This window comes from Tachypleus tridentatus, chromosome 5 (assembly GCF_004210375.1).
Source record: "Tachypleus tridentatus isolate NWPU-2018 chromosome 5, ASM421037v1, whole genome shotgun sequence".
In the NCBI taxonomy this organism is placed as follows: Eukaryota; Metazoa; Arthropoda; class Merostomata; order Xiphosura; family Limulidae; genus Tachypleus; species Tachypleus tridentatus.
In genome coordinates this window covers 57,954,082-57,978,956 of record NC_134829.1, presented here as the reverse complement: position 1 = coordinate 57,978,956, position 24,875 = coordinate 57,954,082, and the positions used below count along the sequence as shown (strand labels likewise).

The 24,875-nt window shown below is 34.1% G+C and overlaps 1 protein-coding gene across 1 annotated transcript; it reads left to right on the top strand.

The window, feature by feature from the left end:
* Nucleotides 1-221: 221 nt before the first annotated feature.
* On the top strand, nt 222-24,857 carry LOC143250375 (uncharacterized). Its single transcript, XM_076500820.1, has 3 exons — nt 222-1,387; nt 18,214-18,409; nt 24,795-24,857. The coding sequence occupies exons 1-3, from the start codon at nt 1,086-1,088 to the stop codon at nt 24,855-24,857; spliced, it is 561 nt and encodes a 186-aa protein (XP_076356935.1). The 5' UTR covers nt 222-1,085.
* Nucleotides 24,858-24,875: the final 18 nt, after the last annotated feature.

Genomic DNA, 24,875 nt, shown 5'->3' with positions numbered 1-24,875 from the left:
AACGTAAGAAAATAAAATGTTGACAACAATGAAAACAGTTCTTGTTTGTTGTTTGATAATCTGGAATATTCCGTCGACTTCCTTTGATAATTAGGTTCAACGATTCTTCTGTTAACCTAACACTGGAGAAATGCCACTCCCACCCCTTTTAAGCAAGTGGGTAGCTACCGCACGCGAGTGGAAAGTGTCTGTGTGGGTTTGCAGTTCACTGCCGTCATGCTCTGCGGCAAGGCCCAAGAGACGGGGAAAGAGAAACGGAAAATCGAATCTCGGGCTGCATAGTATTGTTGTACAACACTCTTTACAGGGGCTGTACTCGTGAAAGTCGCAGTTTTATAATTCTTTCTGTCGATCGCTTTTGAACTTCCTAGAACGTGGTAAGCGCTTACTTTTTATTTTACATCAGTCTAGTTCTGTTACGTCAACCCATTTTGAGACCCGTATATAACTTTACTACAACATAAAATCTTAAAGCTCCCTTTAAAATAAAGTAACCACAGATAATAACGCCCTATCGTGGCTGACAGTTAAATAGCATTTTTCTTTATTCTAAAGATATAAATTCGAGTTGTTACGAGTGTAAAATATAGACACTTGCTCGCGTCGTTCATGGAGAACAGTGGTCAGGTATATAAACCTAGAAGTTCTATGGTATGCTTCATCATTATCACTGCAGTCGCTGCTGATAGACAGTGGTCGATACACTGTCTCACTTCAGAGCTTCAAAGCCATTTGAAAAGTCTTCTGTAGTAACAACGGTCCTCGCCTGTCGCTATAAACCACGCAAAGTTTCTTTGAATTTACTACTATGTCCTTAACGTTATTTAAATATTGAGCAATAAGCGCGGTTAATAATTGAAAGTATGGCTTATTGTTCTGTCACGTTGACGAAGCTCTGGCCTTAACTTGTGTTTCAAGCTCTCAGTCTGTAGGATGCCCCAATCTTTAGTAAAGTTGTTTACATAAAACGGTTTAAGTTTGTTTAGTTAGACTCGCTGTTACCAAATCATTAGTGCACAGTTGCTATGCTGTTGTTATAACAACGGAAAAAAAACAAACAAAACATTTAACAATAATATCTAGACATGGGAAACGAGGCAAGTCAAGAACAAGGCACAGACCAGGTTGGTCAAGAACAAGCACGTGTGAGACCAGGGTTTGTTCCAATGGGTGGGTCATCACCTCAAGGCTCTCAGCTTCCACCATGCAGACCTGGAACTTTGGAAACTATGTCACACCAAACAAAGATGGCGACAAAGCTTCAAGTCACGACCCCAGCAGCTCCGGAAGTTGACCTCAGTGACCTTTCAGAGGCAGAAAGGGCACAAATCTTATCAGTGATGGCACAGGCAGAGCACATGGACAAGGATTTGGAAAAACACAGAAAGTAAGTGTCTTCATTTTCTTTCAACACATCTCCGTGTTTCATCTTTGTAGTTTAATCAGGAATAGTAATACAGAACTAAATATCAAAGAAGCGTAATCATCAATTTTTGTAGCAGGAGTATAATGCATCGTTAAATATTGATTGGACTGTTTGATCTGTCTACCATTGAGTTTGGACTTTTATATATCTCTTTAATATTTTGTCAATACACACTCTGTTAGCAATTTAAAACAAGGGAACTTGAAAGCTAATTCCCTAAATACTTTTAACTACTGTGTACTATTTAATCTTGCTTTGTTTGTTTGTTTTGAATTTCACTTTAAAGCTACTCGAGGGCTATCTGTGCTAGCCGTCCCTAATTTAGCAGCGTAAGACTAGAGGAAGGCACCTAGTCATCACCACCCACCGCCAACTCTTGGGCTGCTCTTTAGTCGCGCCAAAACATGCTCGCCCTCCCAGCCGTGGGGCGTTATAATGTGACGGTCAATCCCACTATTCGTTGGTAAAAGAGTAGCCCAAGAGTTGGCGGTGGGTGGTGATGACTAGCTGCCTTCCTTCTAGTCTTACACTGCTAAATTAGGGACAGCTAGCACAGATAGCCCTCAGTAGCTTTGTGCTGAAATTCAAAATGGTGGAGCTCTGGATTTCAGAGCTGGTGAGCCGGGTTCGAATCTGTACGACATCACAAAATATTCATGAACTTCAAGCTAATGGTGCTTTATAAGAGTGATGGTTAATTTCTTGTTGTAGATGGTTAGTGACAGGCTGCTGCTTAGTGGTTATCTTCCTTCTGGTTGCCAGGTTAAATATAGAAAAGGAACCAGATAGCTTTAGTAACTTTGCTATATATACAAGTACTCAGTACTACAAAAGACAATAAACGCGTACAATTTCTGACTTTCAGATCTTACATACAAGAGAATTGAAACTAACTGGGATAAAGAAATAAGGCTGAAAACTGAGTCGTAAACACAACTAAATGGTGATTTCCGAGCCTCTCTACCTGGACAAACACATTTAAAAAATATTATTTTAGGTCTCTGTGCTATCAAGTGAATAAAGACAAGTCTCTCGTAGCTTCATTGACTGTACTTGAATACTGGTTATACACGCAGAACCGTTTACTGGTGTAGTATACAGGATTACTATGTGTTTTCCACCCACCACCTCAACCCACCTCCGTATTCAACACGAAATGTTTTCAAAAAGTTTCTTAATATTATCGTATGCAGTTTAACATAACATTTCGGTCAAGAAAGTAGACAAGTTTATTTTACTGAAGTTACTTACTGTTACGGATCATCCACCTATTGTATCGTGCGTCTATTATCGTGGAAAACATTTTTGTAAGGCAGAATAAATTTTATGAAAAATGACGCATCGAAAACCATTTGAATACCCTGCAGTCGTGCATCTTTGTTACTGAAATTACCTGAATATAAAAGTAAATTTGAAAACTTGCCGGCCATGTAGCTTTTATTATTCATATGTTTTAAAATGAAATATAATTTTGCAAAGAAAATTCGAAAGCTCCCCAGCAACCTGTTAACATTGTATGAGCCATCAGGTCGATAGCCCAGTACTTTAAACGACTCTTTTTTTTACATATGCATATATATTTTCTTGATTTTTTAATAAATCCAATAAGAGAGAAGTAATATATTTTATATCATATATACCAAAGTATGATTTGTTTTTTATATCGATGTCTTGTAGTGACTTTGTTATAGCAATATTTTATTATCAATTAAATTAGTTTGGTTTTCTTATTTAAAAGTTAAGACGTACCTAACGTAAAACAAAACTACAATGAATGAAATGAGAAGTTTTTAGCTTACGAAACGTGAACAGATATTCCAGAGTTTTTAACTTGTTTGGTCAGGAAGTTTCGCTGATTAATTTTGATATTAGAGCTTTACTTTTATATTATAAACATATCGGAATCACTGTGATAAATCGTTGTCTGTATTTTCCTGTCAGCTGTTTCCTAGCTTGCTTACCATGAAATTGCAAAAGGGCTTGGAAGCTATAGGATATAATGTCTGAAGGTGATTGGTTTAGAATTTTGTATTAGATTTATACGATAGGTTTGATTAGCACTTACAAAATGCAACGCTGAATGGAGGAGATGGTTTATATAACAATAAGTGTACCTGTTCTCATGTTAGCCAATCATTAGCCTCACAAAACAGACAATCGCAATACGTGTGACACTGTACGTAATCCAGATGTAGTTGTTTTAGCTAAGCCTAAAAGTTTGTAACTCCTATTGTCTCTATTTCGTACAAAAACAAGAAAATGAAACATCGTGACTTTAATAAATCTTTATGTTAAAAAGCCTTAAAAGTTAATAAAAGAAAGTGTCCAGAACAGAACCAATGTTATAGAGGAACTAAGTATATAATGTGAGTAAGTTTCTGAAATAGCAAAACGACGAATGAAATCAGAAATCAATATAATACATTACACAATTCACAACAGTGTTTAAAGTAACGTTATCTATGGATTTAATAACATTCTATTTTAAAGCCCTTACAGTTATCGCTTCATGCTCAAACCAAAGCGCTTCAGATATAGTTCTAATGAGAACCTTTTGCGTACAGTGTTAATAAATATATGCAAAATATTTTATCTAAGAAACTTCGAAAACAGTTACATTATTGAAATAACGTCACCAGAGGTATTGTCACGTGCTAAGTGTTTTAAAGCAAGATCAACTATATAATGATTAAAATATCATTAGTAATCTCCTAGACTAAAAAGGCGCCACTTAAATTAGGTGTGTAATAGTTTAAATCCTAATATATCAAAGAAATTCGTTGGAATGTAATCTCCAACACGCGCGGCTGTATATTAGTTTCATAACCCTGGTAATAGAAAATACAATTTTTAAACCCAACAAACGAGTTCTCGAGAAACATCCTTTTCACGCGCGTTCACGTTGCTCTGTAAAATATGTCGGTGCTGTAACACGACAACCTTATATCTTGCTATTTATGTGACCGTACAAACATTTGGACGTTTGTGTTTGGACGTTCCTCTACAGAGTTGTTCTGTGGATGGAAATATAAAAGTCAAAGTACCATCTTGTTATAATATTTGAGTTATTTCATTGTTTTATTTATTCAAAACCGTATTCTATGATCATGGTATACCAGTTTTCATTATTTTTGCCATTTTAGCATCTAAAACATTCGTACCTCGCCACAAGCGGGATAAATACAGGTAATTTTGAAGAGTTGTAAAGAATGCTCTAACTTATAATACCCAAGTTCAATTTTATTTGAAATCGTTTATTTTGATTGTAGTGCAGAGTCACATAATGAGCCATCTACGTTGTTTCCACAGCGGGAATGGAACCCGCAATTTTAGCGCTATAAGTTTCGCCACTGTCAGACTACTTGTTTTCTATCTTAGCCTTTTTTATGTTTTAAGTATTTTAGTTATATTTATAGATACGCTTATTTGAATAATGTTTTTTTTTCGAAAGTCGTTATAATAGGTAATGAAAAATTGTTTTAGTTATCGTAGGTTTACATTTTCTCTCGAGTGAAGGGAATTCAGCCTATCATGATTCGTTCTGAGCGTCACGTGTAAAGCTCTCTTCCAATCCCGTACGTCAAAGTAAACCAACCATTTCCTTTTGCCACGTTCACGTGCATCAACTGTATATGGAGTAAACCGAGCTCTGTGTCACGTACAATACTCAGGCACTGCAGCATTATGTTCTGTGACTCACGTGTTTTAGAGTTAATAATAAGTTAAAACAGTTAAAAACTGAGGAATGTTAAACACAAAGATACTCCGATACAGCAAAAAATCAGCTCAAACGAGAACTGTAAAAAAATTAGTGATCTGCTGGTTAAGGTACTCGAATCGTAATCTTAGAGAATGAGGGGTTCGAATTCCCGTCACCGCCGTGTGATCATTACAGTGCGACGGACCTACTATTCATTGGTAAGAGAGTAGCCTGAGATTTGATGGTGGGTGGTATTGACTAGTTGCCTTCCCTCTAGGCTATCACTGCTAAATAGCAGATAGCCCTCGTGTAACTTTGCGCGAACTTTCATCAAAGAAGCTTTAAAATACGACTTTTTTTTTATTTAAAAAGAAACAAATCAACAATTCGACAGTTACATGCACGTGGATATGAGTGTGTATATATGCAACTTTATTTTTCAGCGAGAAAAAAATTAAATAATTAAACTAATAAATTAAATTAATAGCAATTACTGAAACAGTGATCAAAATTATTTTTCTTCGCGTAAGAGGAAATGTGCATATTGCATATCGATTGAAATGACAGAAGTTATTATGGAAGCCACTCTCGTTCATTTACTATTTTTAGCGAAAATAAATTTGGCAGCTTTAAAAAAATGATACGTGGTACATATTGGCTAAAATTTCTGAGTGCATTTGGACGTGCATTATGACGCAAATGGATTACTCCACGTGTTATGTTTGTCGTTTTATTTTTACGACGTACTTAGAATTTCACAGCTTGAATCAATAAAGTTTCACAAAATTATGGATCGTATTTTATTGTTTCAGTAAAACTAATAACGTTCAATTTACATTCACAGGCGTAAATTGCGTGTTATATCCAAGCCATAAAGAATAAATAGATGAGTTCCTTTTTTACAAAATAAGTCTTTATAGCCCTTCCAAGAGTGTGTGCGTGCGTGTTCTTACAGGAAAGCCACATCGGGCTATCTGCTGAGTCCGCTGAGGGCAATCGAATCCCTGATTTTAGCGTTGTAAATCCGTAGACTTTCCGCTGTACTAGCTGGGGACCACTCGAAGAGACGCCGCTGTAAAATCCTGAAGTTTCTGTTGTATTTGTTTGTTTTCGAATTTCACGCAAAGCTGCACAAGAGCTATCTGTACTAAACATTCCTACTTAGTAGTGTAAGTCTAGAGAGAAGGCAGTTGGTCATCACCGACTACCGCCAACTCTTGGGCTACTCTTTTACCAACAATTAGTAGGATTAACCGTCACTTTTTTACGTCCTCACGACTGAAAGGACGAGCATGTTTGGCGTGATGGGAATTCGAACCCCCGACTCTCAGATTAGGAGTCGAGCACCGTAAACACTTAGCCATGTTGGGCAGTTTCTATTCAGCTTTTTACTTGTATTTGGAAGCAATGAAATGAAAGAATTGTTTGTTTGGTTTGGTTTGTTTTGAATTTCGCGCAAAACTACACAAGGACTATCTGCGCTAATCGTCCCTAATTTAGTGTAACACTAGAAGGATAATTGTTTGTTAATGGTTTTACATTAATTCCTGGTTTTACATTGAAGTGTTCCTAGTTCCTAAGTTTTTATCACTTGAAAAAGCAACAACAATACAACATTATTAATAACAATAATATAACATTATTAATAACAATAATACAACATTATTAATAACAACAACACAACGTTATTAATAACAACAATACAACATTATTAATAACAACAACACAACGTTATTAATAACAACAATACAACATTATTAATAACAACAACACAACGTTATTAATAACAACAATACAACATTATTAATAACAACAATACAACATTATTAATAACAATAATACAACATTATTAATAACAACAACACAACGTTATTAATAACAACAATAATAAATAATATAATATATAAATAATAATAAATTTATTAAGCAATAAATTAGACACAAAAAATCAAATATCAATATAAAACCATCAACAAAGAGTTAACTCGTCCTGTGATGGTTAAACACATAATAATGTAAAATCAAAACTTACAAAATCAATATAAAGTTCCCAGAATATTATCATCAGTATTTAAGATCCATTGTTTTAAGTATTTCTTTTGATTAACACGATTAATAGAAGATCTTATACTATAAGGAATAAAATTATGAATACGAGGTGCCAAATAAAGATATTGATGAAGTGTAACTGTTTTACGTGGTGTGGGTACATTAATTGGAAAAAAAGATTGAAGTCGTGTAAAATATGAAGTGACTTTAAAAGGCCTATTAAAAGAAACATGCAATGTAGATAAAGCTAAAAATATAAATAAAGTTTATCATATGAAAGAGGGAGTTAAATTTACTGAAATCAGTATCAAGCCTATGAGTAAAAATAAGAGAGAAAACACTTTTTTGCAACTTGTGAATAGGAATTAAAAAAGTCTTATATGTGCCACCCCAAATTGAAATACAATATTGTAAGAAAGATTGAAAGAGAGCATAATATACACTTAACAAAATATGATAAGGAGCACAATGACTAAGTTCAAAATTAGCATAGAACTATATTTTAATTTATTAACTAAAGAATTAATATGAAATTGCCAATTTAATTTTCGATCTAAAATAATTCCTAAATATTTAACAGAGGAAACTTGAGTCAATTTGGGACACTTACAATTAGGGTAAGTATGACAATCACTAGAATGATAAAAAATAGAAGGAAAAGCTGGAATGACACCATAAAGGTTAAACTGAAGAAGAAAAGATTTAGATATATTTAAGGATAAGTCATTACAGAAAAGCCAATTTTAATTTTATTAAGATCACTAGAAATAATGGCTTCATTAATTAGATTTGGCTTACTATAAACAACAGCAATATCATCGGCATAGGCTTGGATATCTCCAAAAAACTGTTGGTAAAGAATATCATTTATATAAATGAGAAATAATAAAGGACCCAGAACAGAACCTTGTGGTACTCCAACATTAATTGTAAGCCAATCACTATAATTATTATGGATACAAACTGATTGCTTTCTATTGTGAAAGTAAGAAAAAAACCAATCAAAACAATGCCTCTAAAACCATAATAAGATAATTTATTTAACAATATTTTATGATTAACAGAATCAAAAGCTTTGGCTAAGTCAAGAAAAACAGCAATTGGATGAAGATCAGAATCTAAAGCTTCTGTAATACTTCCCACAAGTTTAGCAACAGCAACCTCCGTTCCAAGCCCAGGCCGAAAGCCAAATTGAGAAGGAGACAAAACTGAATGTCTATCAAGAAATGATAAAATTCTAATCTTCATAGATTTTTCAAATAGTTTAGAGAAATGTATTAATAAGGAAATAGGTCTATAATTCGTAAAATCAGAAATATTACCAGATTTATAAATAGGAATGACCAATGATAACTTTAAAGCATTAGGAAACTTCCCTTGAGTAAAAGATAAATTAATTAAAAAAGTCAAAATTGGTGCAAAAGATTAGCATTAGCTTTCAAAATCTTAACCGAAACACCATCTACACCATTAGAAGCTGAATTTGATAAGGAGAAAATATTATTCATAGTTTCAGATACAGTAACAGGATATAGGTAACAAGAAGAAGAAGGAGCAGGAGGCATGCCCTGAGAACAAAATTTAGGATTGGAGCAAGTAGATTTAGCAACATTAACAAAAAAATAATTCAAATCAGATAAATCAGTAGTACCAAAATTACAAAATTTCTTATTTTTTTTTTTAACATCAATAATAGAGTTAACAATATTCCAATTCTGTTTAATAGTTTTAGCATTCTTAAACAGGTTATGATAATAAGTCCATTTAGTCTTACGGGTCAAGCTAACAACATAATTCCTTAAACACTTAAATCTAATCTTTAGATAAATATCATCAGGAAATTGATGTACTTTCTTTTTTAACTTATCTCTTTTAATCATTAACAAAACCAATTCACTGGTAATCCATGGCTTAATTTTTCTAAACTTTCGTGACACAGAAACAGTAGTAGTACAACTTTGAATACAATCAGTTAACACTTCAGCAAAATTATCATAAGCAACATTAACATCAGAACAATTCATAACACAGGACCAATCTGAAAAATTCAAACAAGAACTCAATTCATTAAACTTAATCTTTTGAACATTTGAGACATGTTCTAGATCCGATAAAATGTCTAAACATAAAACAATTGGAAAATGATCGGTCAAAAAACTCTCAACAATATAAGAATAACAATTTTAATAGTATTTCCACTAATTAAAAAATGATCAATACAAGAATTAGTAACATTGGTTATCCGTGTAGGAGAAGAAATAATAATACGAAGATTGTTCTCAGACAAAAACTTAAAATATGCATTTTATAACAAACATCATCAAATGCCAAAACATCTATATTAAAATCACCAACAAGTATATTAATATCATATTTGTATAAATTCAATTCTAATGAAAGCTCATCAATAAATTTCAATACAGGCAATCTAGGAGATCGATAAACAACAAAGAGATTAAATTTCTTATTTTGAATCATACAAAATAAAATTAAAGCATCAGACTTAATGTACTGCACTTCTTTTATCATAGTCAGTATCTCAAATTTAACAAAACTGCCACTCCACTAGCCTTATTTAGACCAGAAGATGAAGAATAAAAGGAGTAACCTGGAATCGAAAGGAAACAAATCCATCCTCAACAAACCAAGTTTCAGAAAAAGCTATTATATGAAATTTAACAATGCTTGATTGTAAAAAAACAAGAAATTGGTCAAAATTTTGAGTAAGACTTCGAATATTAACATGTATTAAATTTAAATGACCAACAGAAAAAACATTTGGTAAATCAGAAAGAAGACAAAGTTGGTGTAACACCAACAATATCATCAAAATCATCAGCCATTGCAGTATTTATAAATTATTAAGATCAATCAAGCAACGTAAAACAATGGGCTGAGTAGTTTCTGATTTCCTAATAAGAATATTACCATTCGATACCCAAAGAAATTTATAGCCAAGATCTTTCTGTTTTCGTTTTGCTTGCATGAAAATATCACGATAATATGGGGAGAGATGTTCGTTAACATAAACTGGATAAGATTCATTACAGACCTTAATATCATTAGTATTAAGAGAGCGAAATTTAGTTTTCTTAAGTTTAAGCAGATCAAATTTAATTTGCTTACGACAAAACTTAACAACAATCTGTCTCGGACTCTTATTTTCAGTTGTTTTCTTTCCTATACGATGAACAGTGTCAATATCTGTAGGAGCACAGTCAACCCCAAAAGTAGTTGTAATCTTCTCAACAACTTCTTGCAAATTCTCATTAGGCTTCTCTGGAATACCTCCAATCAAAACATTATAGTTATAAGAATATTGTTCCGCTTCACACATCTTCCTCCGAAAACTTGCCATCTCCTTCCACAATTCTTCATTTTCATGCTTTAATGTTTTATTTTCCTGTTTACACTCCTTAACTTCAGCTCTCAAAGTTGTGATATCCTCACTCATAGTTTCTACCTTCTCTGAATAATATTGAAAGGAAGTCACTAATTCTTCGACCTTTACTTTAATTAAGTGAAAGTCATCAAGTCTTGACAAAATTTCAGTAACTTTTGTCTTAAGCCACTTCATATCTGCCTCCCCCATATTTAAATCAAGCTCACTATTCTCAACAAGATTAACTGTCTCCCCCTCTAACGAAATGGACACAGTCCTTCTTAATGGAGTTTCACTATTTAGGCTTAACTTTCTTTTCTCATACAAAAATCACATTCATAACTTTTCCCAATTTCATTTAAATATTCCAAATCCTGTTCAGTTAAGTTCTTACATCTTAAATGATACCATTTTTGACACTCACCAGAGCAATGAAGGGCTTTATCACCAACTTTAATATAAACTTTACATTGAGCACAAAATCTACGTGGCATACTAGTCAGCCATTTGATTAATTATTAATAACAACAAAACATTATTAATTGTTCATTATTGTGAAACCTTATTGATTCAAGCTGTGAAATTCTAAGTACGTCGTAAAAATAAAACGACAAACATAACACGTGGAGTAATCCATTTGCGTCATAATGCACGTCCAAATGCACTCAGAAATTTTAGCCAATATGTACCACGTATCATTTTTTTAAAGCTGCCAAATTAATTATTATTAATTTACATTATTAATAACAACAATACAACGTTATTAATAACAACAATACAACGTTATTAATAACAACAAAACATTATTAATAACAACAATACAACGTTATTAATAACAACAATACGACATTATTAATAACAACAATACAACATTATTAATAACAACAATACAATGTTATTAATAACAACAATACAACATTATTAATAACAACAATACAACGTTATTAATAACAACAATACGACATTATTAATAACAACAATACAACGTTATTAATAACAACAATACAACGTTATTAATAACAACAATACAACATTATTAATAACAACAATACAACGTTATTAATAACAACAATACGACATTATTAATAACAACAATACAACGTTATTAATAACAACAATACAACGTTATTAATAACAACTATATAACATTATTAATAACAACAATACAACATTATTGATAACAACAATACAACGTTATTAATAACAACAAAACATTATTAATAACAACAATACAACGTTATTAATAACAACAATACAACGTTATTAATAACAACAATACAACATTATTAATAACAACAATACAACGTTATTAATAACAACAATACAACGTTATTAATAACAACAAAACATTATTAATAACAACAATACAACTTTATTAATAACAACAATACAACGTTATTAATAACAACAATATAACATTATTAATAACAACAATACAACGTTATTAATAACAACAATACAACATTATTAAGAACGTCAGTATAATCCTAGCATTTAATGAAATTTAACCATTTCCACCTAACCAATTTAGACACAAACCATTCACACCCAAATATATACAACCACTCGTGGTCTTTTACTGAACTTACTTCTGTTCGCAACATTTACTTGCTGACGTTTCGAGTTTCGTTTGTTTGTTTGAAGCTAAATTCAAAGCTAAACAATAGCCTATCTTTGCTCTGCTCACTTCGGGTATCGAAACCCAGTTTCTAATGCCAACGTACTACTCAACAAAGGAGCACATTCGAAGCATTGGTATAGTCGAAACAGTCAAAACTGCTACGTGCTCTGTTCCTACTATGTTTTTAAGCAGTTCAGGAACTCGTTTTAATACCGTGATAGAGGAAATGTCTTAACTTTTAATGAGAAAGTAAATCTTCGAAAGGAACCTGAATAACAGTTTTGAAGGGTTTCTTGTGGGGTTTAGAGGGTATTAAGACTGATAAGAAGATAGAAGTTTCGTAATATTACAATGAACATCCTGGTTCCGTGATATACAGAACTAAACAAACGTTTCATGAATTAGTGAACTCAACTTGGCTATACATAAAATAGTTTGTTTGTTTGTTTTTGAATTTCCCACAAAGCTACTCGAGGGCTATCTGTGCTAGCCGTCCCAATCTTAGTAGTGTAAGACTAGAGGGAAGGCAGCTAGTCATCACCACCCACCGCCAACCCTTGGGATACTCTACTACTAACGAATAATTCGATTAACCGTCACATTACAACGCCCCAACGGCCGAAAGGGCGAGCATGTTTGGTGCGACCGGGATTCGAACCCGCGATCCTCAGATTGCGAGTCGAACGCCTTAACCCACCTGGCCATGCCGGGGCCTAATTACTTTCAAATCGAAATCTCCGACTTTTTTTTTTTTAACATGATTTGGTGCTTTCTAAAGGCTGAAATCGATGTAACTATTTAACGATACATCCATTATTGTAACATATATTTCCTTTACATATAAGAACAGCTCTGGACTTTGACTTCTTCCAAACCCTAAAATAACCTTTCATTGAATCTTAATAATATGTTTTATTACAATCCTCTTGTATTCCGTAACATTTCAAATTGTGCAGAAGAAATACGATAGGAATCAACTAAGCGTTTTGAAGCGAGCTTAAATTCACAGCGAGCACGTGCTATAATATGAGTGAAGCGCGTGCAAAGCGGATCAGCGTTGTAATAGAGCGCGAGATCGTCAAAGGGCAGTCGCCAAGTTCACACATTTCTCACAAATGATTTATGTATAGACTTCTGTAAAATATTTTCTGCTGGAACGCACATCAGTTGTGGCGTCCTTTTTATTATTATTATTATAAAAAAAATAAATTTGTTGATCTCGAGAGAGCATATCAGAGGCACATGATGCATTTATTGATCACCGTACTAATCCGTAAGACTAGCACCGGTGTTGGAATGGAGCTGCTAGGATCAGACAGATGCTCAGTACAGCGTTTACGAAATGTTACATTGCGCATGACATGTCACTTGAAACCTTCCGTTTCTGTCTAAAGGGAGTTAATTGAAATGCGTGTTGAAACGCCTGTACCTGAATATAGTACAAAACACGAATAAAGTATTATTTTAACCTGTTTTTTTATTTCAATAAATCAAATAATTAGACTTTTCATAAAGTAATTTAACCTATCGAAAAATAAGGTTTACAAATTGAGTCGTTGACAAGTGAAGTAATAATTGATAATAGTATATATATTTACCAATGTGTTTGATGCTGACTATCATAATGAAGGCGTATTTCAATAAAGTACTTATTTTCTCCAATTTTTCCAATTTTATGATTAAGTCTCTTGTATTATACTATTTAATATTCCGAAGGAACTGCGATTTGAGTACAGTAGTAAATATAGTTTATGTGTTTATCTACAGCTACAAATAACAATATTAGATATCCTTTGACCTCTTACAACCAAACGTGTCCTAATTCATAAAATGTGTACTTCATTTCAGACATATATTAATGCTTTTTTAAATAAATTAATATTATTAATAATTACAGCTAAGGTACGCTGAATGCATAATCGATGCTCTATAAATCCCAAAAGTTGTTGTTGTTTGTTGTTTTGAATTAAGCACTAAGCTACACAATGGGCTATCTGTGCTCTGCCCACTACGGGTATCGAAACCCGATTTTTAGCGTTGTAAGTCCGCAGACATACCGCTGAGCCACTGGGGGGGCGTATAAATCTAAAAGAGAACTAACAGTTGGCGGTAATAACACCTTTTTAAAAAAATGAAAATAATGCATTGTTTTGACAACAGAATCACGGTACTTTTAATTCGTGTTGTGTGATATATTTAATAATGGTTAATTACGTTATTTTCGGTATGTTTATTAAGATAACAGAAATATGATTTTTCAAGTGTGTTAAAGTGTTCGCATGTGTAATTGTTTAAAAACACCACATTTTAACCTTCTAGAGCTACAAATGAATATAATTTTCTTCAAAGACATTCGGATTGTTTGTTTTTAAATCTTCGTGGAGATGTTCTTCATTTAGTCAGTATTCTAATGAACAGGACGTAAATAGTCGTACGTTTGTGTCTCAGAACTATTGGTATGGGTATTAACATATTTATTAATAAGCAGTGAACAACGTTTCGACCTTCCTAGGTCATCTTACATCAACTCTCTTTGTAAACCTGAAGATGACTCAAGAAGGTCGAAACGTTGTTCTGTACTTTTTATTCTAATTAAAGTTTTAATATCCATACCAGCTGTCTTGAGAATACTTTGTTACTTCAAGTGGGTTTCTCGCCATCACAAAAACCTCTGTATTGTTTTCCCAGAAAATGTGAGTTATACCCAAGCTTAGAAATGATGCTGTGGTTTGTATAAGTTACTACTAGAAGATCTATAGTGATGATGAACATTGGTATGTTAGGTAAGGACATTTAATAACACCTGAAAACACAACATTGGCAAAATCCTTCCGTCTCTTGTCGTGTCTTTGGCATAAAAACCTATTTATTCTCACTGCAACAGATAAAGTTATTTGAAAGTTGTGGATTCTGGCTTATTGTATTATCAAACACAACAACAGAAACCAGTACGTGTTTGTGTAAGAAATAAATATTTTATTTTTATATTGCGTTTTACTTATAGCAAAGCCATGCGTAGCTATCTGCTGTGTCCACCGAGGATTTTCGAATCCCTGGTTTTAGCGTTGTAAATCCAGAGACTTACCGCTGTACCAGCGGAGAACTATTTTTAGATTACATTAATGTTTGGGGCTTTCATTTGATATTCTTGTCCAATGTATGTGATGACAATCATATCTTTCCCAACTTACCTCCAATTCCGGACTTAGTATACCTACGTTTTGTTTCTAATTTTACGTGGGAATTTCACAAGTCAATTGTCTGTCTTCGTGACTTTATATAACCACTCAGTTGAACGTATGGAACAAACTTTGTTTTCTTTGAAGTCATGCTTGTGTAGATTTTAACATTTTTTTCAATTGACAAGCTTAATAACCATAATTATATCAACTAGAATTATAATAATTATAGTAATTGTTAAAATAATTAGTATTTTCTGAAGAGAATAACAAAACCTAAACTAATCGTGTTTCAAATGTAAAGCATGCTAACCTTCGTCATAAAATATTTCATTTCAGTCTAAACTCTACCAATTATCATATGACAATTAAAATAGTTTGTTCTCGATATTTTAAGACTTTTTAACACAAAAATACACAAAGAAATTAATGTAAATCTTACGCTACAGTGAAACTACTTCATCAAGTTCAACCCTTATTTAATGAAACTTGTAATTGAATAATTATTTTAAAACAAAATATTAGAATTTTAAATTTATCTTATAGGTAGACATCTTAGTTATAATGGGATGTAACTCCTTATGCTAGAGAAATTTGATTGGCTATTTATCCAAATTTTATTACGATAAGACTTGCTATTGTGCCAATAGATAATGCGAAGGACCGAATATTGTCCAATGACACTTTTTCTTCACTTCGCCTGTCCAGTGTATAGGTTTTTCTCGCAGTGACTACAAGATATTTTCATACCAACAATATGTTTGAAGACTGATAATAATTAACTATTTTTCTTTATTGGGTAGGGCGCTTGACTCGTAACCTGAGGTTCACTGGTCAATTCCCCTGTCACATAAAACATGCTCGTTCTTTCAGCCTTGGGGTGTTATAATGTGATGGTCAGTTCTTCTAGTCGTTGGTAAAAGAGTATCCCAAGAATTGGCGGTAGATAGTGATGACTAGCTGCCTTTCCTCTGGTCTTTCACTGCGAAATTACGGATGTTTAGCGCAGATAGCCCTCGTGTAGCTGAGCGCGAAATAAAAAAACACAAAGAAACAAACAATACTGGGACCTCATCGACGAATAGCTAAGAATTCTACAGAAAAAACCCCATAAATTTCCTTGTTGTTTATAGAGTTTTTTTCTTTCCAGTTTAACCAAGTATTGATCATAAATGCCTTTCTAACAAGATTAACGTATATTACATTCAGACAGATGCGCTACTTCGGAGCTCTTGTAGGCCTTATATACAAGTTAATGAGATTGAAAGCTTGCACTGCTAGCCATCTTCTGAAGACTGGTGAAAAATTTAATCATAATAGATTTCAATTAATTAGTTTTTTGTATTACATAGGTTGTACGCATATATGTGTAGGTAATATCGGATACTTATGTATAGATGATACGTATAACAACAATGCACCCAGATCAATATGTATTGCAGTTTTTTATAATGTATGGTAAAGAAATCTTTATAAAGTAAATGTAACTGTGTAATGTGCGGAAAACCACTAGTAGATTAACTGACGTCATGGACGCGGTTAAAGACGTCACTACTAAACATTATTACGTAGATTTATGAACTTCCACTTAATATGATAAAGTTTCCAGAAAGAAATTTTGTTATTTTCACATTGTAGAAGCTTAGACATTTGATTCGTTAGCATTGAATTCAGCTGCTAATAAATCATGTTATTTAATTATTATGTCTGATCAGAGATCACATTACTTACTAATCAATTCATCTGATCGATCGTCGCTGAAGAACTGAAGGAAATCAAAAAATGACAGTGCTTGAGTCAGGCCCCACAGTGGTACGTCTGCAGGCTTATACCTCTAGAAATCGGGTTTCGATGCCCGTGGTGGGCAGAGAACAGATAGCCCTTTGTGTAGGCTTTTGCTTAAAAAATAAGCTGAAGCCAATCTGCTTTAGTTTTATTCTACTTGAACGCCCTCGATACAAAATATAGAGACTGAGTTTCTATTTAGATTCATTAACTTAAATAAAAATAAAATCAGAATATGTCGTCGCCATATCTGAAGACCAGTTGAATAATCCGTTTCTAACCATTAACGTGTCAAACATGATAGCTGTAACCTCATAACAGAGTTTGCGATTAAACAAAATAACTGTTTAGATAAGTAACTTCTATGGATAGCCTTTATCACACACACTTTATTTTCTCTTTTTTCACTAGAAGAAGATCGTTGTTGGATTATTACTTTATTTATTGTCGCAATAAAAATATTATATTATTTGTTTTAACACAGAAGAGCATTCCTTTTGTTAAATGGTGTATTATACGATTTCTGCAGTGGAACGACGTATGAGGTCGAGAATGCGAATTTGAACATTTTACGCCCTAATTTCTTTTTTTTCAGATTACAAATTGCCTGAACTTACCCTTTCTGACTCCTGTCATCTTGTCAGTTGAGTTACTCCTAAATTTCTTTTATTAGAAACTTTTATCAAGGATAAACATGAAAGACGATGATTGAACTTTGCCCTCCAGTACTTACTTATTCCAGTTTGCCCTGAATGTACATCCGTTCGAGAAATAGGGTGGATGTTATGTAAGTGTTAATAAGGTCAGACGAAGATTGAGTGCTTTAGTGTTTCGTGGCACATTCGGTGGTTAATAAAACTTTTTAAACATGAATACATTATCAGAAGGTACATATCGATATTATACCTGTAGAAAATACGTCTGGAGTCGAGTAACTGTACGTATACAATAATAAAACTTCACCCTTTATAAGTTAGAACAACAATTTATCCAGAAAACTTTTGATAAAAACAATGTAAACGGTTTGATTTTGTTTGTGTTAATCGTATGTCGTACACCACTACTTTCCAGGAAAGTACAGCAAACACGACAAGAAACCACACCTGGAACAACTTCAGCGCCACCCCCTGTTCAAGCTCAGCAACAACAGCTTTGCCCACAGTGTCACGTCACTGTGCTAACAGCTGAAACCATGTCCCAGTGTGCAGACTGTAAAATAGCCGCCTGTCGGAAATGTGGAACATCACTGGCAGAAGCAGATGGAAGGGTAAGACAATTTTATTTTTATTCAAATATTACTTCGTGCATGGCGTAATCCGGTTGGTCAGTTGTAGATTTACTGACTGACAACGCTAAAATTCGGGGTTCGACTTTCCATGGTGGACAAAGTACATATAGTTCGCCATTTAGCTTTACACTTAGAAAACAATAACATTATGGAACTGGCCTACATTTGCAAATTTTATAATTATCTTACACAAAACCTTTGATATTATTGACCTGAAATATACAAATACTAGTTCTAAAGAGAATGCTTACAAAGACAACTGAAACCAGTTTAATCACTGCTTATTTCAGAATAATAGTTAGAAATTAAAGCATGCTATAAATAAAACAATTGTATTATTAATTTTGATCACCTGGTACTCACTAAAATTAGTTGTTGTTCTTGTTTGTTATTAAGCACAAAATTCCATAAAGGATTATTTGTACTCTGCCCACCACGGGTATCGAAACCCAGTATAAGTCCGAAGACATACCACTGGGGGGAGTGTAAAATGCTTTAGTTCGCAAAGTTTGTATGTTAGTTTTAATGTTGGTAAGCACGTAATAGCGAACATATAAAAATAAGTATGATTGTCATAGAATCAATTATATTTCTATCTAACACGTACCCCGCTAGTACAGCAGTAAGTCTACGGACTTACAACGCTAAAATCAAAGGTTCGATTTCCACCGGTGGGTTCAGCAGATAGCCCGGTATAACTTTGCTATAGGAAAACACACACACACTATCTAAATTATCTGCACCTCTTAAATTTTTTTTTGTTTGAATGGCTCGTCCCCTTTAAACACAGACCCTCCAAATCGTTCCCCAGGGACACAGCTGCATGTATGTGGACTTAAAATGCTAAAAAAATATAGTTTTTTATTTGCTGTAGTTTGTTGATGTATGATTATGATACATTTATCCATGTTATACAGACATATTCTACGACTGGTGTTATGTAAGTTTTTAATATGTTTTCTGGAGAAGCTCCTTGATTGTTGTCGGTGACACTCTTAAGGTAACTCGTTTTATAACATAAGAAAGTTATGAACTGATGAACAAACTAGAGAGTTACGTAATACGTGATGAGCCATGAACAAACCAGAGAGTTACGTAATACGTGGTGAGCCATGAACAAACTAGAGTTACGTAATACGTGATGAGCCATGAACAAACTAGAGTTACGTAATACGTGATGAGCCATGAACAAACCAGAGAGTTACGTAATACGTGATGAGCCATGAACAAACTAGAGTTACGTAATACGTGAACCTCAACATTCTAATCACCATAAATAATAAACTCTCAAACCAAACAGTGTTGAGACTAATTCAATCTTAGGTACAGACGTAGCTCTGTTATGAAAATATTTTGTAAGTAAACAAAACAGGATTTTGTGTGTGTGCCTATCACTGAAATATATTGTGAACACGGACTAACAGTACGATCATGTAAAACTAGTGGAAATATATACGAGTTAATATTACCTCATGTATTGGACAGTAGAAAAAATTAATATACTGTAAGTAAAGCAAGAATGTAAAATAGGTTGATACCTCGAATTCTGTGACAGTGCAAACAAACTAATTTCTGAGAGTGCGAAATAGATCAACCTGACCCATCTTAGTGCAAAACATGGACAGAACCCTGATGAACAGGAAAACCAATAAGTAATTTCTGTTACAAAAGCTAAAATGGTACACCTTGTTATCAAGACATGGCCAAGCGCGTAACGCGTGCGACTCGTAATCCGAGGGTCACGGGTTCGCGCCCGCGTCGCGCCAAACATGCTCGCCCTCCCAGCCGTGGGGGCGTTATAATGTGACGGTCAATCCCACTATTCGTTGGTAAAAGAGTAGCCCAAGAGTTGGCAGTGGGTGGTGATGAATAGCCGCCTTCCCTGTAGTCTTAATCTGCAAAATTAGCGACGGCTAGCACAGATAGCCCTCGAGTAGCTTTGTGCGAAATTCAAAAACAAACAAACAAACAAATGTTATTAAGACACGTCGCACGTGGTAATGTGTCTTGCGGTCAAAATAACATGGTGCACGACATACTGTGTTATTAACACGAGTGATAGCTTAGCGATTTCTCTACCTTCTGTATCTCAAACTATGGTAATCCAAACTATCATACATTTTCAGTGGATGTGCTCTACTGACGTTTACTACATTACCAAATTTTAAGACAATCCGTTAAGAAATACATGAAATATAACATATCCAATATTCATTAAGTTTCTTCCTTGTCTTTTGCTTCCTATCAGAAGTACTAAAATTTATTGGATAGAAAAACATATTTAAAATTTACGGATTTTTTTTTTCACAAGGTCGGTACTCTGATAGATCTTTACAATCTAAAAATAGGAGTCGCATATGATATAAACATATACCACACATGCAAAATTATTCAAATTTAAGAAAGCATTTTGCACACGTCTACGCAAAGAGTCACGTGAATAAAGATGCTTGATGTACAGGGTGCATGAGTTGATGACAAGAAACTGTTAATCTAGATTCCATGGCGTAAGTATAAAAAACTATTAAAACTGTTTTACAGTGGCCAAATTACCTCCATATATTTTAAAGAGTCTAATTGGTTCTGTAAAGTATAAGTTTGTTCAGAATAATAGGGTTACAATTATAAAGCATCACTTTCTTATTTGTTGTGGTTTATTAGTGTGTGTTGACAAAACGTCATGATATCTAATCAAAAACACGTTAGGTGTAAAAAAAAAAACACGTCACGGCCTAAGAATTATTCAGTGCGTGACTTAACGGAATGAACTCAAAATTGGCGGTTAAACTGATGACTACACTTATAACACTGACATTAATTTTACAGTAAATATTAATTCATCAGTTAGCTAAGCCGTGTATTTTGTTTTACCCACGATCATGAGCCACGTTGAGCAAAAAAAAAAAAAAAAGACACGGACTGACTAACTAATAAATGCCTGTTTGCTGTGAAATTATTATTGATGCTGTAAGTTTAGCTACTAGTTTGGTCAACAGTTTTTTATTTCATTTTTTTTACGTCACACACGCAATTGTGTTTTGGCAGCATCTTTTTCCACACCTAATGTGTTTTTTATTACATCATATACAAAAATACAATACGTATTATGAAGCGTTTTAAAAGTTAAACAAAAGTCATTATTTTACAAATAAAATTATTTACAGTTTCGTTTCAAGGTGTTTATATCTTCCAGTAGACATCATGCTATGGATTGATATGTTTATCAAATAACAGTTACATGTTAACAACTGAATGACAGGTTTGATTTGGTTTAAATTTCGCGCAGAGCTACACGAGAGCTATCTGTGCTAACCGTCCCCAATTTGTTAGTGATAGACTAGAGGGAAGGCAGCAAAACAACACCCACCGCCACCTCTTGGGCTGCTTTTTCATCGTCGTTTCATAACGTTATATAAGGGCAAGAATGTCCGAAAACGGGTAATTCTGACCTGTGAGTCGAGCGAACTGACCACTAGACCATTTTATTAAAAGGAAAATTAAAAGCAGTAATAAAGTGTATTTCTTTAGGTGCGATTTTGGTGTAATGTTCCTAAGCAGTTGTATGTTTGTTGTTTTTTTAGCATACAACTTCGATAATTTTTTCAGTGACTTGACATTGGGTTTATCTTGTTTTGGTTTTTTTTTAAGTTAAGCACAATGCAACATAATGGGTTATCTGTGCTGTAGGGTTTATTTAAGGGAAATTTATTACTCACGCGAAACCGTAATTTATTCCTGAAAGTTATTACTGCTTCTTTCCTATTATACATGAAACTGTAGGATGAGTTGTTTGTGCCGCGTCTAGTGCAGGGATTTAACTGTGAATCTTATACTTCTTCCAAGTTCTTTTTAACCTTACGTCGTATTCTGTTAGGTTTCGTATTTTGGAACTTATCAATAATCCAGCTGTAAATCTGAGGGCTTACAACGCTAAAAACTGTGCTTTGATACCTGCAATGAGCACGGCGCAGATAGCCCATTGCGTGTAACTTTGTGCTTAACAAGGAACAATCAAATCAAATGAATGAATATTGAGTGCAATCGCTTGATATTTACTTTCAGTCCGACAAGGCCCGACACGGCCGGGTAGGTTAAAGCGTTCGACTCGTAATCCGGGGGTCGCGGATTCGAATCCACGTCGCACCAAACATACTCGCCCTATCAGCCGTGGGGGCGTTATAAAGCGACGGTCAATTCCACTATTCGTTGGTAAAAGAGTAGCCCAAGAGTTGGCGGTGGGTGGTGATGAATAGCCGCCTTCCCTGTAGTCTTACACTGCTAAATTAGGGACGGCTAGCGCAGATAGCCCTCGAGTAGCTTTGCGCGAAATTAAAAAACAAACAAACAGTGCGACAAAATGCCTGACTTAACGCCCTGCAGATATACTTAATATGTTACGCTAAAAAAAACAAGACGTGATTTCACCAAAAGTGGAGATTTTCTCGTGTCTTTTAAAACGATATAATGTAAAACTAGATATAATGTAAAATTCAATGTAGTATTTAAGCAGTACGATAGAGAAAAAAAAAGACATTGACTTCTCGCAATTTGTTGTTGTTGTATATTACAACAAATGTTAATCGCACTGTGACTTCTGGAATGCATAATTTAGTCAACACTAAATACTAATGAACCCAGCACGTTATTGTTCCATTCATCGCACGTGTTCCTTTGTTATTCAAAATTTCTTTATTAAAGCTCTGAACGTACTTTCATAGCGATTACATAAACTTCCAACAACCAACCCTCTCCGGATATAAAACGAAGATAAAAGACGTGTGTGATCTAGCAGGTGAATTTATTGAGAAAATGACATAAAGGCGGACATGTTGATCTAGATATAGAGACACTTAGTCATTCAGGGTAAATTTTCAAACTAAACGTTGCTAGCAAATTGCCCTCCTCCGCCCGATTAAGAAGTGCGTAGACAGATTTATGAACGTTTTAGTCCCACAGTGGTTCAGCAGTAAGTGTAGGCTTATAACACTAGTCTTTTTTGACGGACACATATATTTTGTATTAACCAAGATACTTTTCATACTTATTACTCTAGAAGAAACAATAATTTTTAAAACGAGGATTCGACCTCGTGACCCACAGATTGCGAATCGCTTGTACAGACCACCAGGCCATGCCATACCTTTGCAGTTATACTTAGTATTAATGGCAAATTTTCTAATAGCTATGCCCAAAACAGTTCTTCTGAAACCTTTGTTCGTAATTTGAATTGTTGACGGTCTAAATAATACGACTGAATAGCATACTTAAATATAATGTATTAACTGAGTTTATATCTCTAGTTGTTATTTTACTTGGCCCAGTGATACGTGATATCTTAGAATAACAGATTGAAAATGTGCTTAGGAAACACGTGAGGATTTCCTTAACTGTGTTGTGTATGTGTTATCTTGAAACAAGAATTATAAAGTTATCCTGGATAAAACACGTTTTTCTCGGCCTGCATCTTTACGTGTTATTTTGGAACAAGAGTTACAATGTTAAGTTGTGGAACCAGAACTAGTATGCTCATTTAACCTTCATCAGTACACCTTAAAATATATACCTTTCAGTTCACCTGGAGTCCATACGGATCCCACATATGTTTAATGATCATAATGTTGAAGCTATGATTCAGTTGTTGAAAAGTTAGCATAGTGCTTTCTCATAGCATTGTGCAAATAAAGTGTAAGAAAGACTGAGAACCATAAGTATATAATATGTGATTTATTATTACAAAATATGAAATTTACGTGTAACTACTTTCTCATATTTAGACACAAATAGTCATCATTGACATTAATAAAATACTGAATGAAGAAACAGATTTCTCGACAATGTAACAAAAAACACCAAATTGTACGAAAATGTGCTTGGGGTTCGAATGAACCCAAGAGGGGTCGAACTGCATCAAACTTTGGTTCAGAGCTAAACTAATGCCAAATTTTGGACAACTTGTTTGCAAAACATATTCTGAATGAACATAAAGTGTCTCTCATATCTTTTACCAGTCATTTTACAAGCCCCCCAGTGGCTCAGCGGGATGTCAGCGGACTTACAACGCTAAAAACCGGGTTTTGATACCCGTGGTGAGCAGAACACAGATAGCCCGTTGTGTAGCTTTGTGCTTCATTCAAAAAACAACAACAACATCATTTAACAAACACTTATCACACAGTACACTGGGTGGTGATCAGCGCAACCATGGTTTCCACATGCTCTACAGATTTGACAGACTTTCCTGTCTGCAGTTCTTGGGCAAAGATAGCATCGTGTTCTTGTTGCTGGAACATCTTGCCAGCATGTTGTCTTGTGTCAAACAATCCTAGATCTACAAAGGTAGATTTAACACCTTTCTGCATTGCAGGGAGATCCTGGAGACGTCTCTGAAGTAGGTTTTGTGCATTATTTCACTTCAGGAGAGATCTAAATACGTAATCACTGTTTA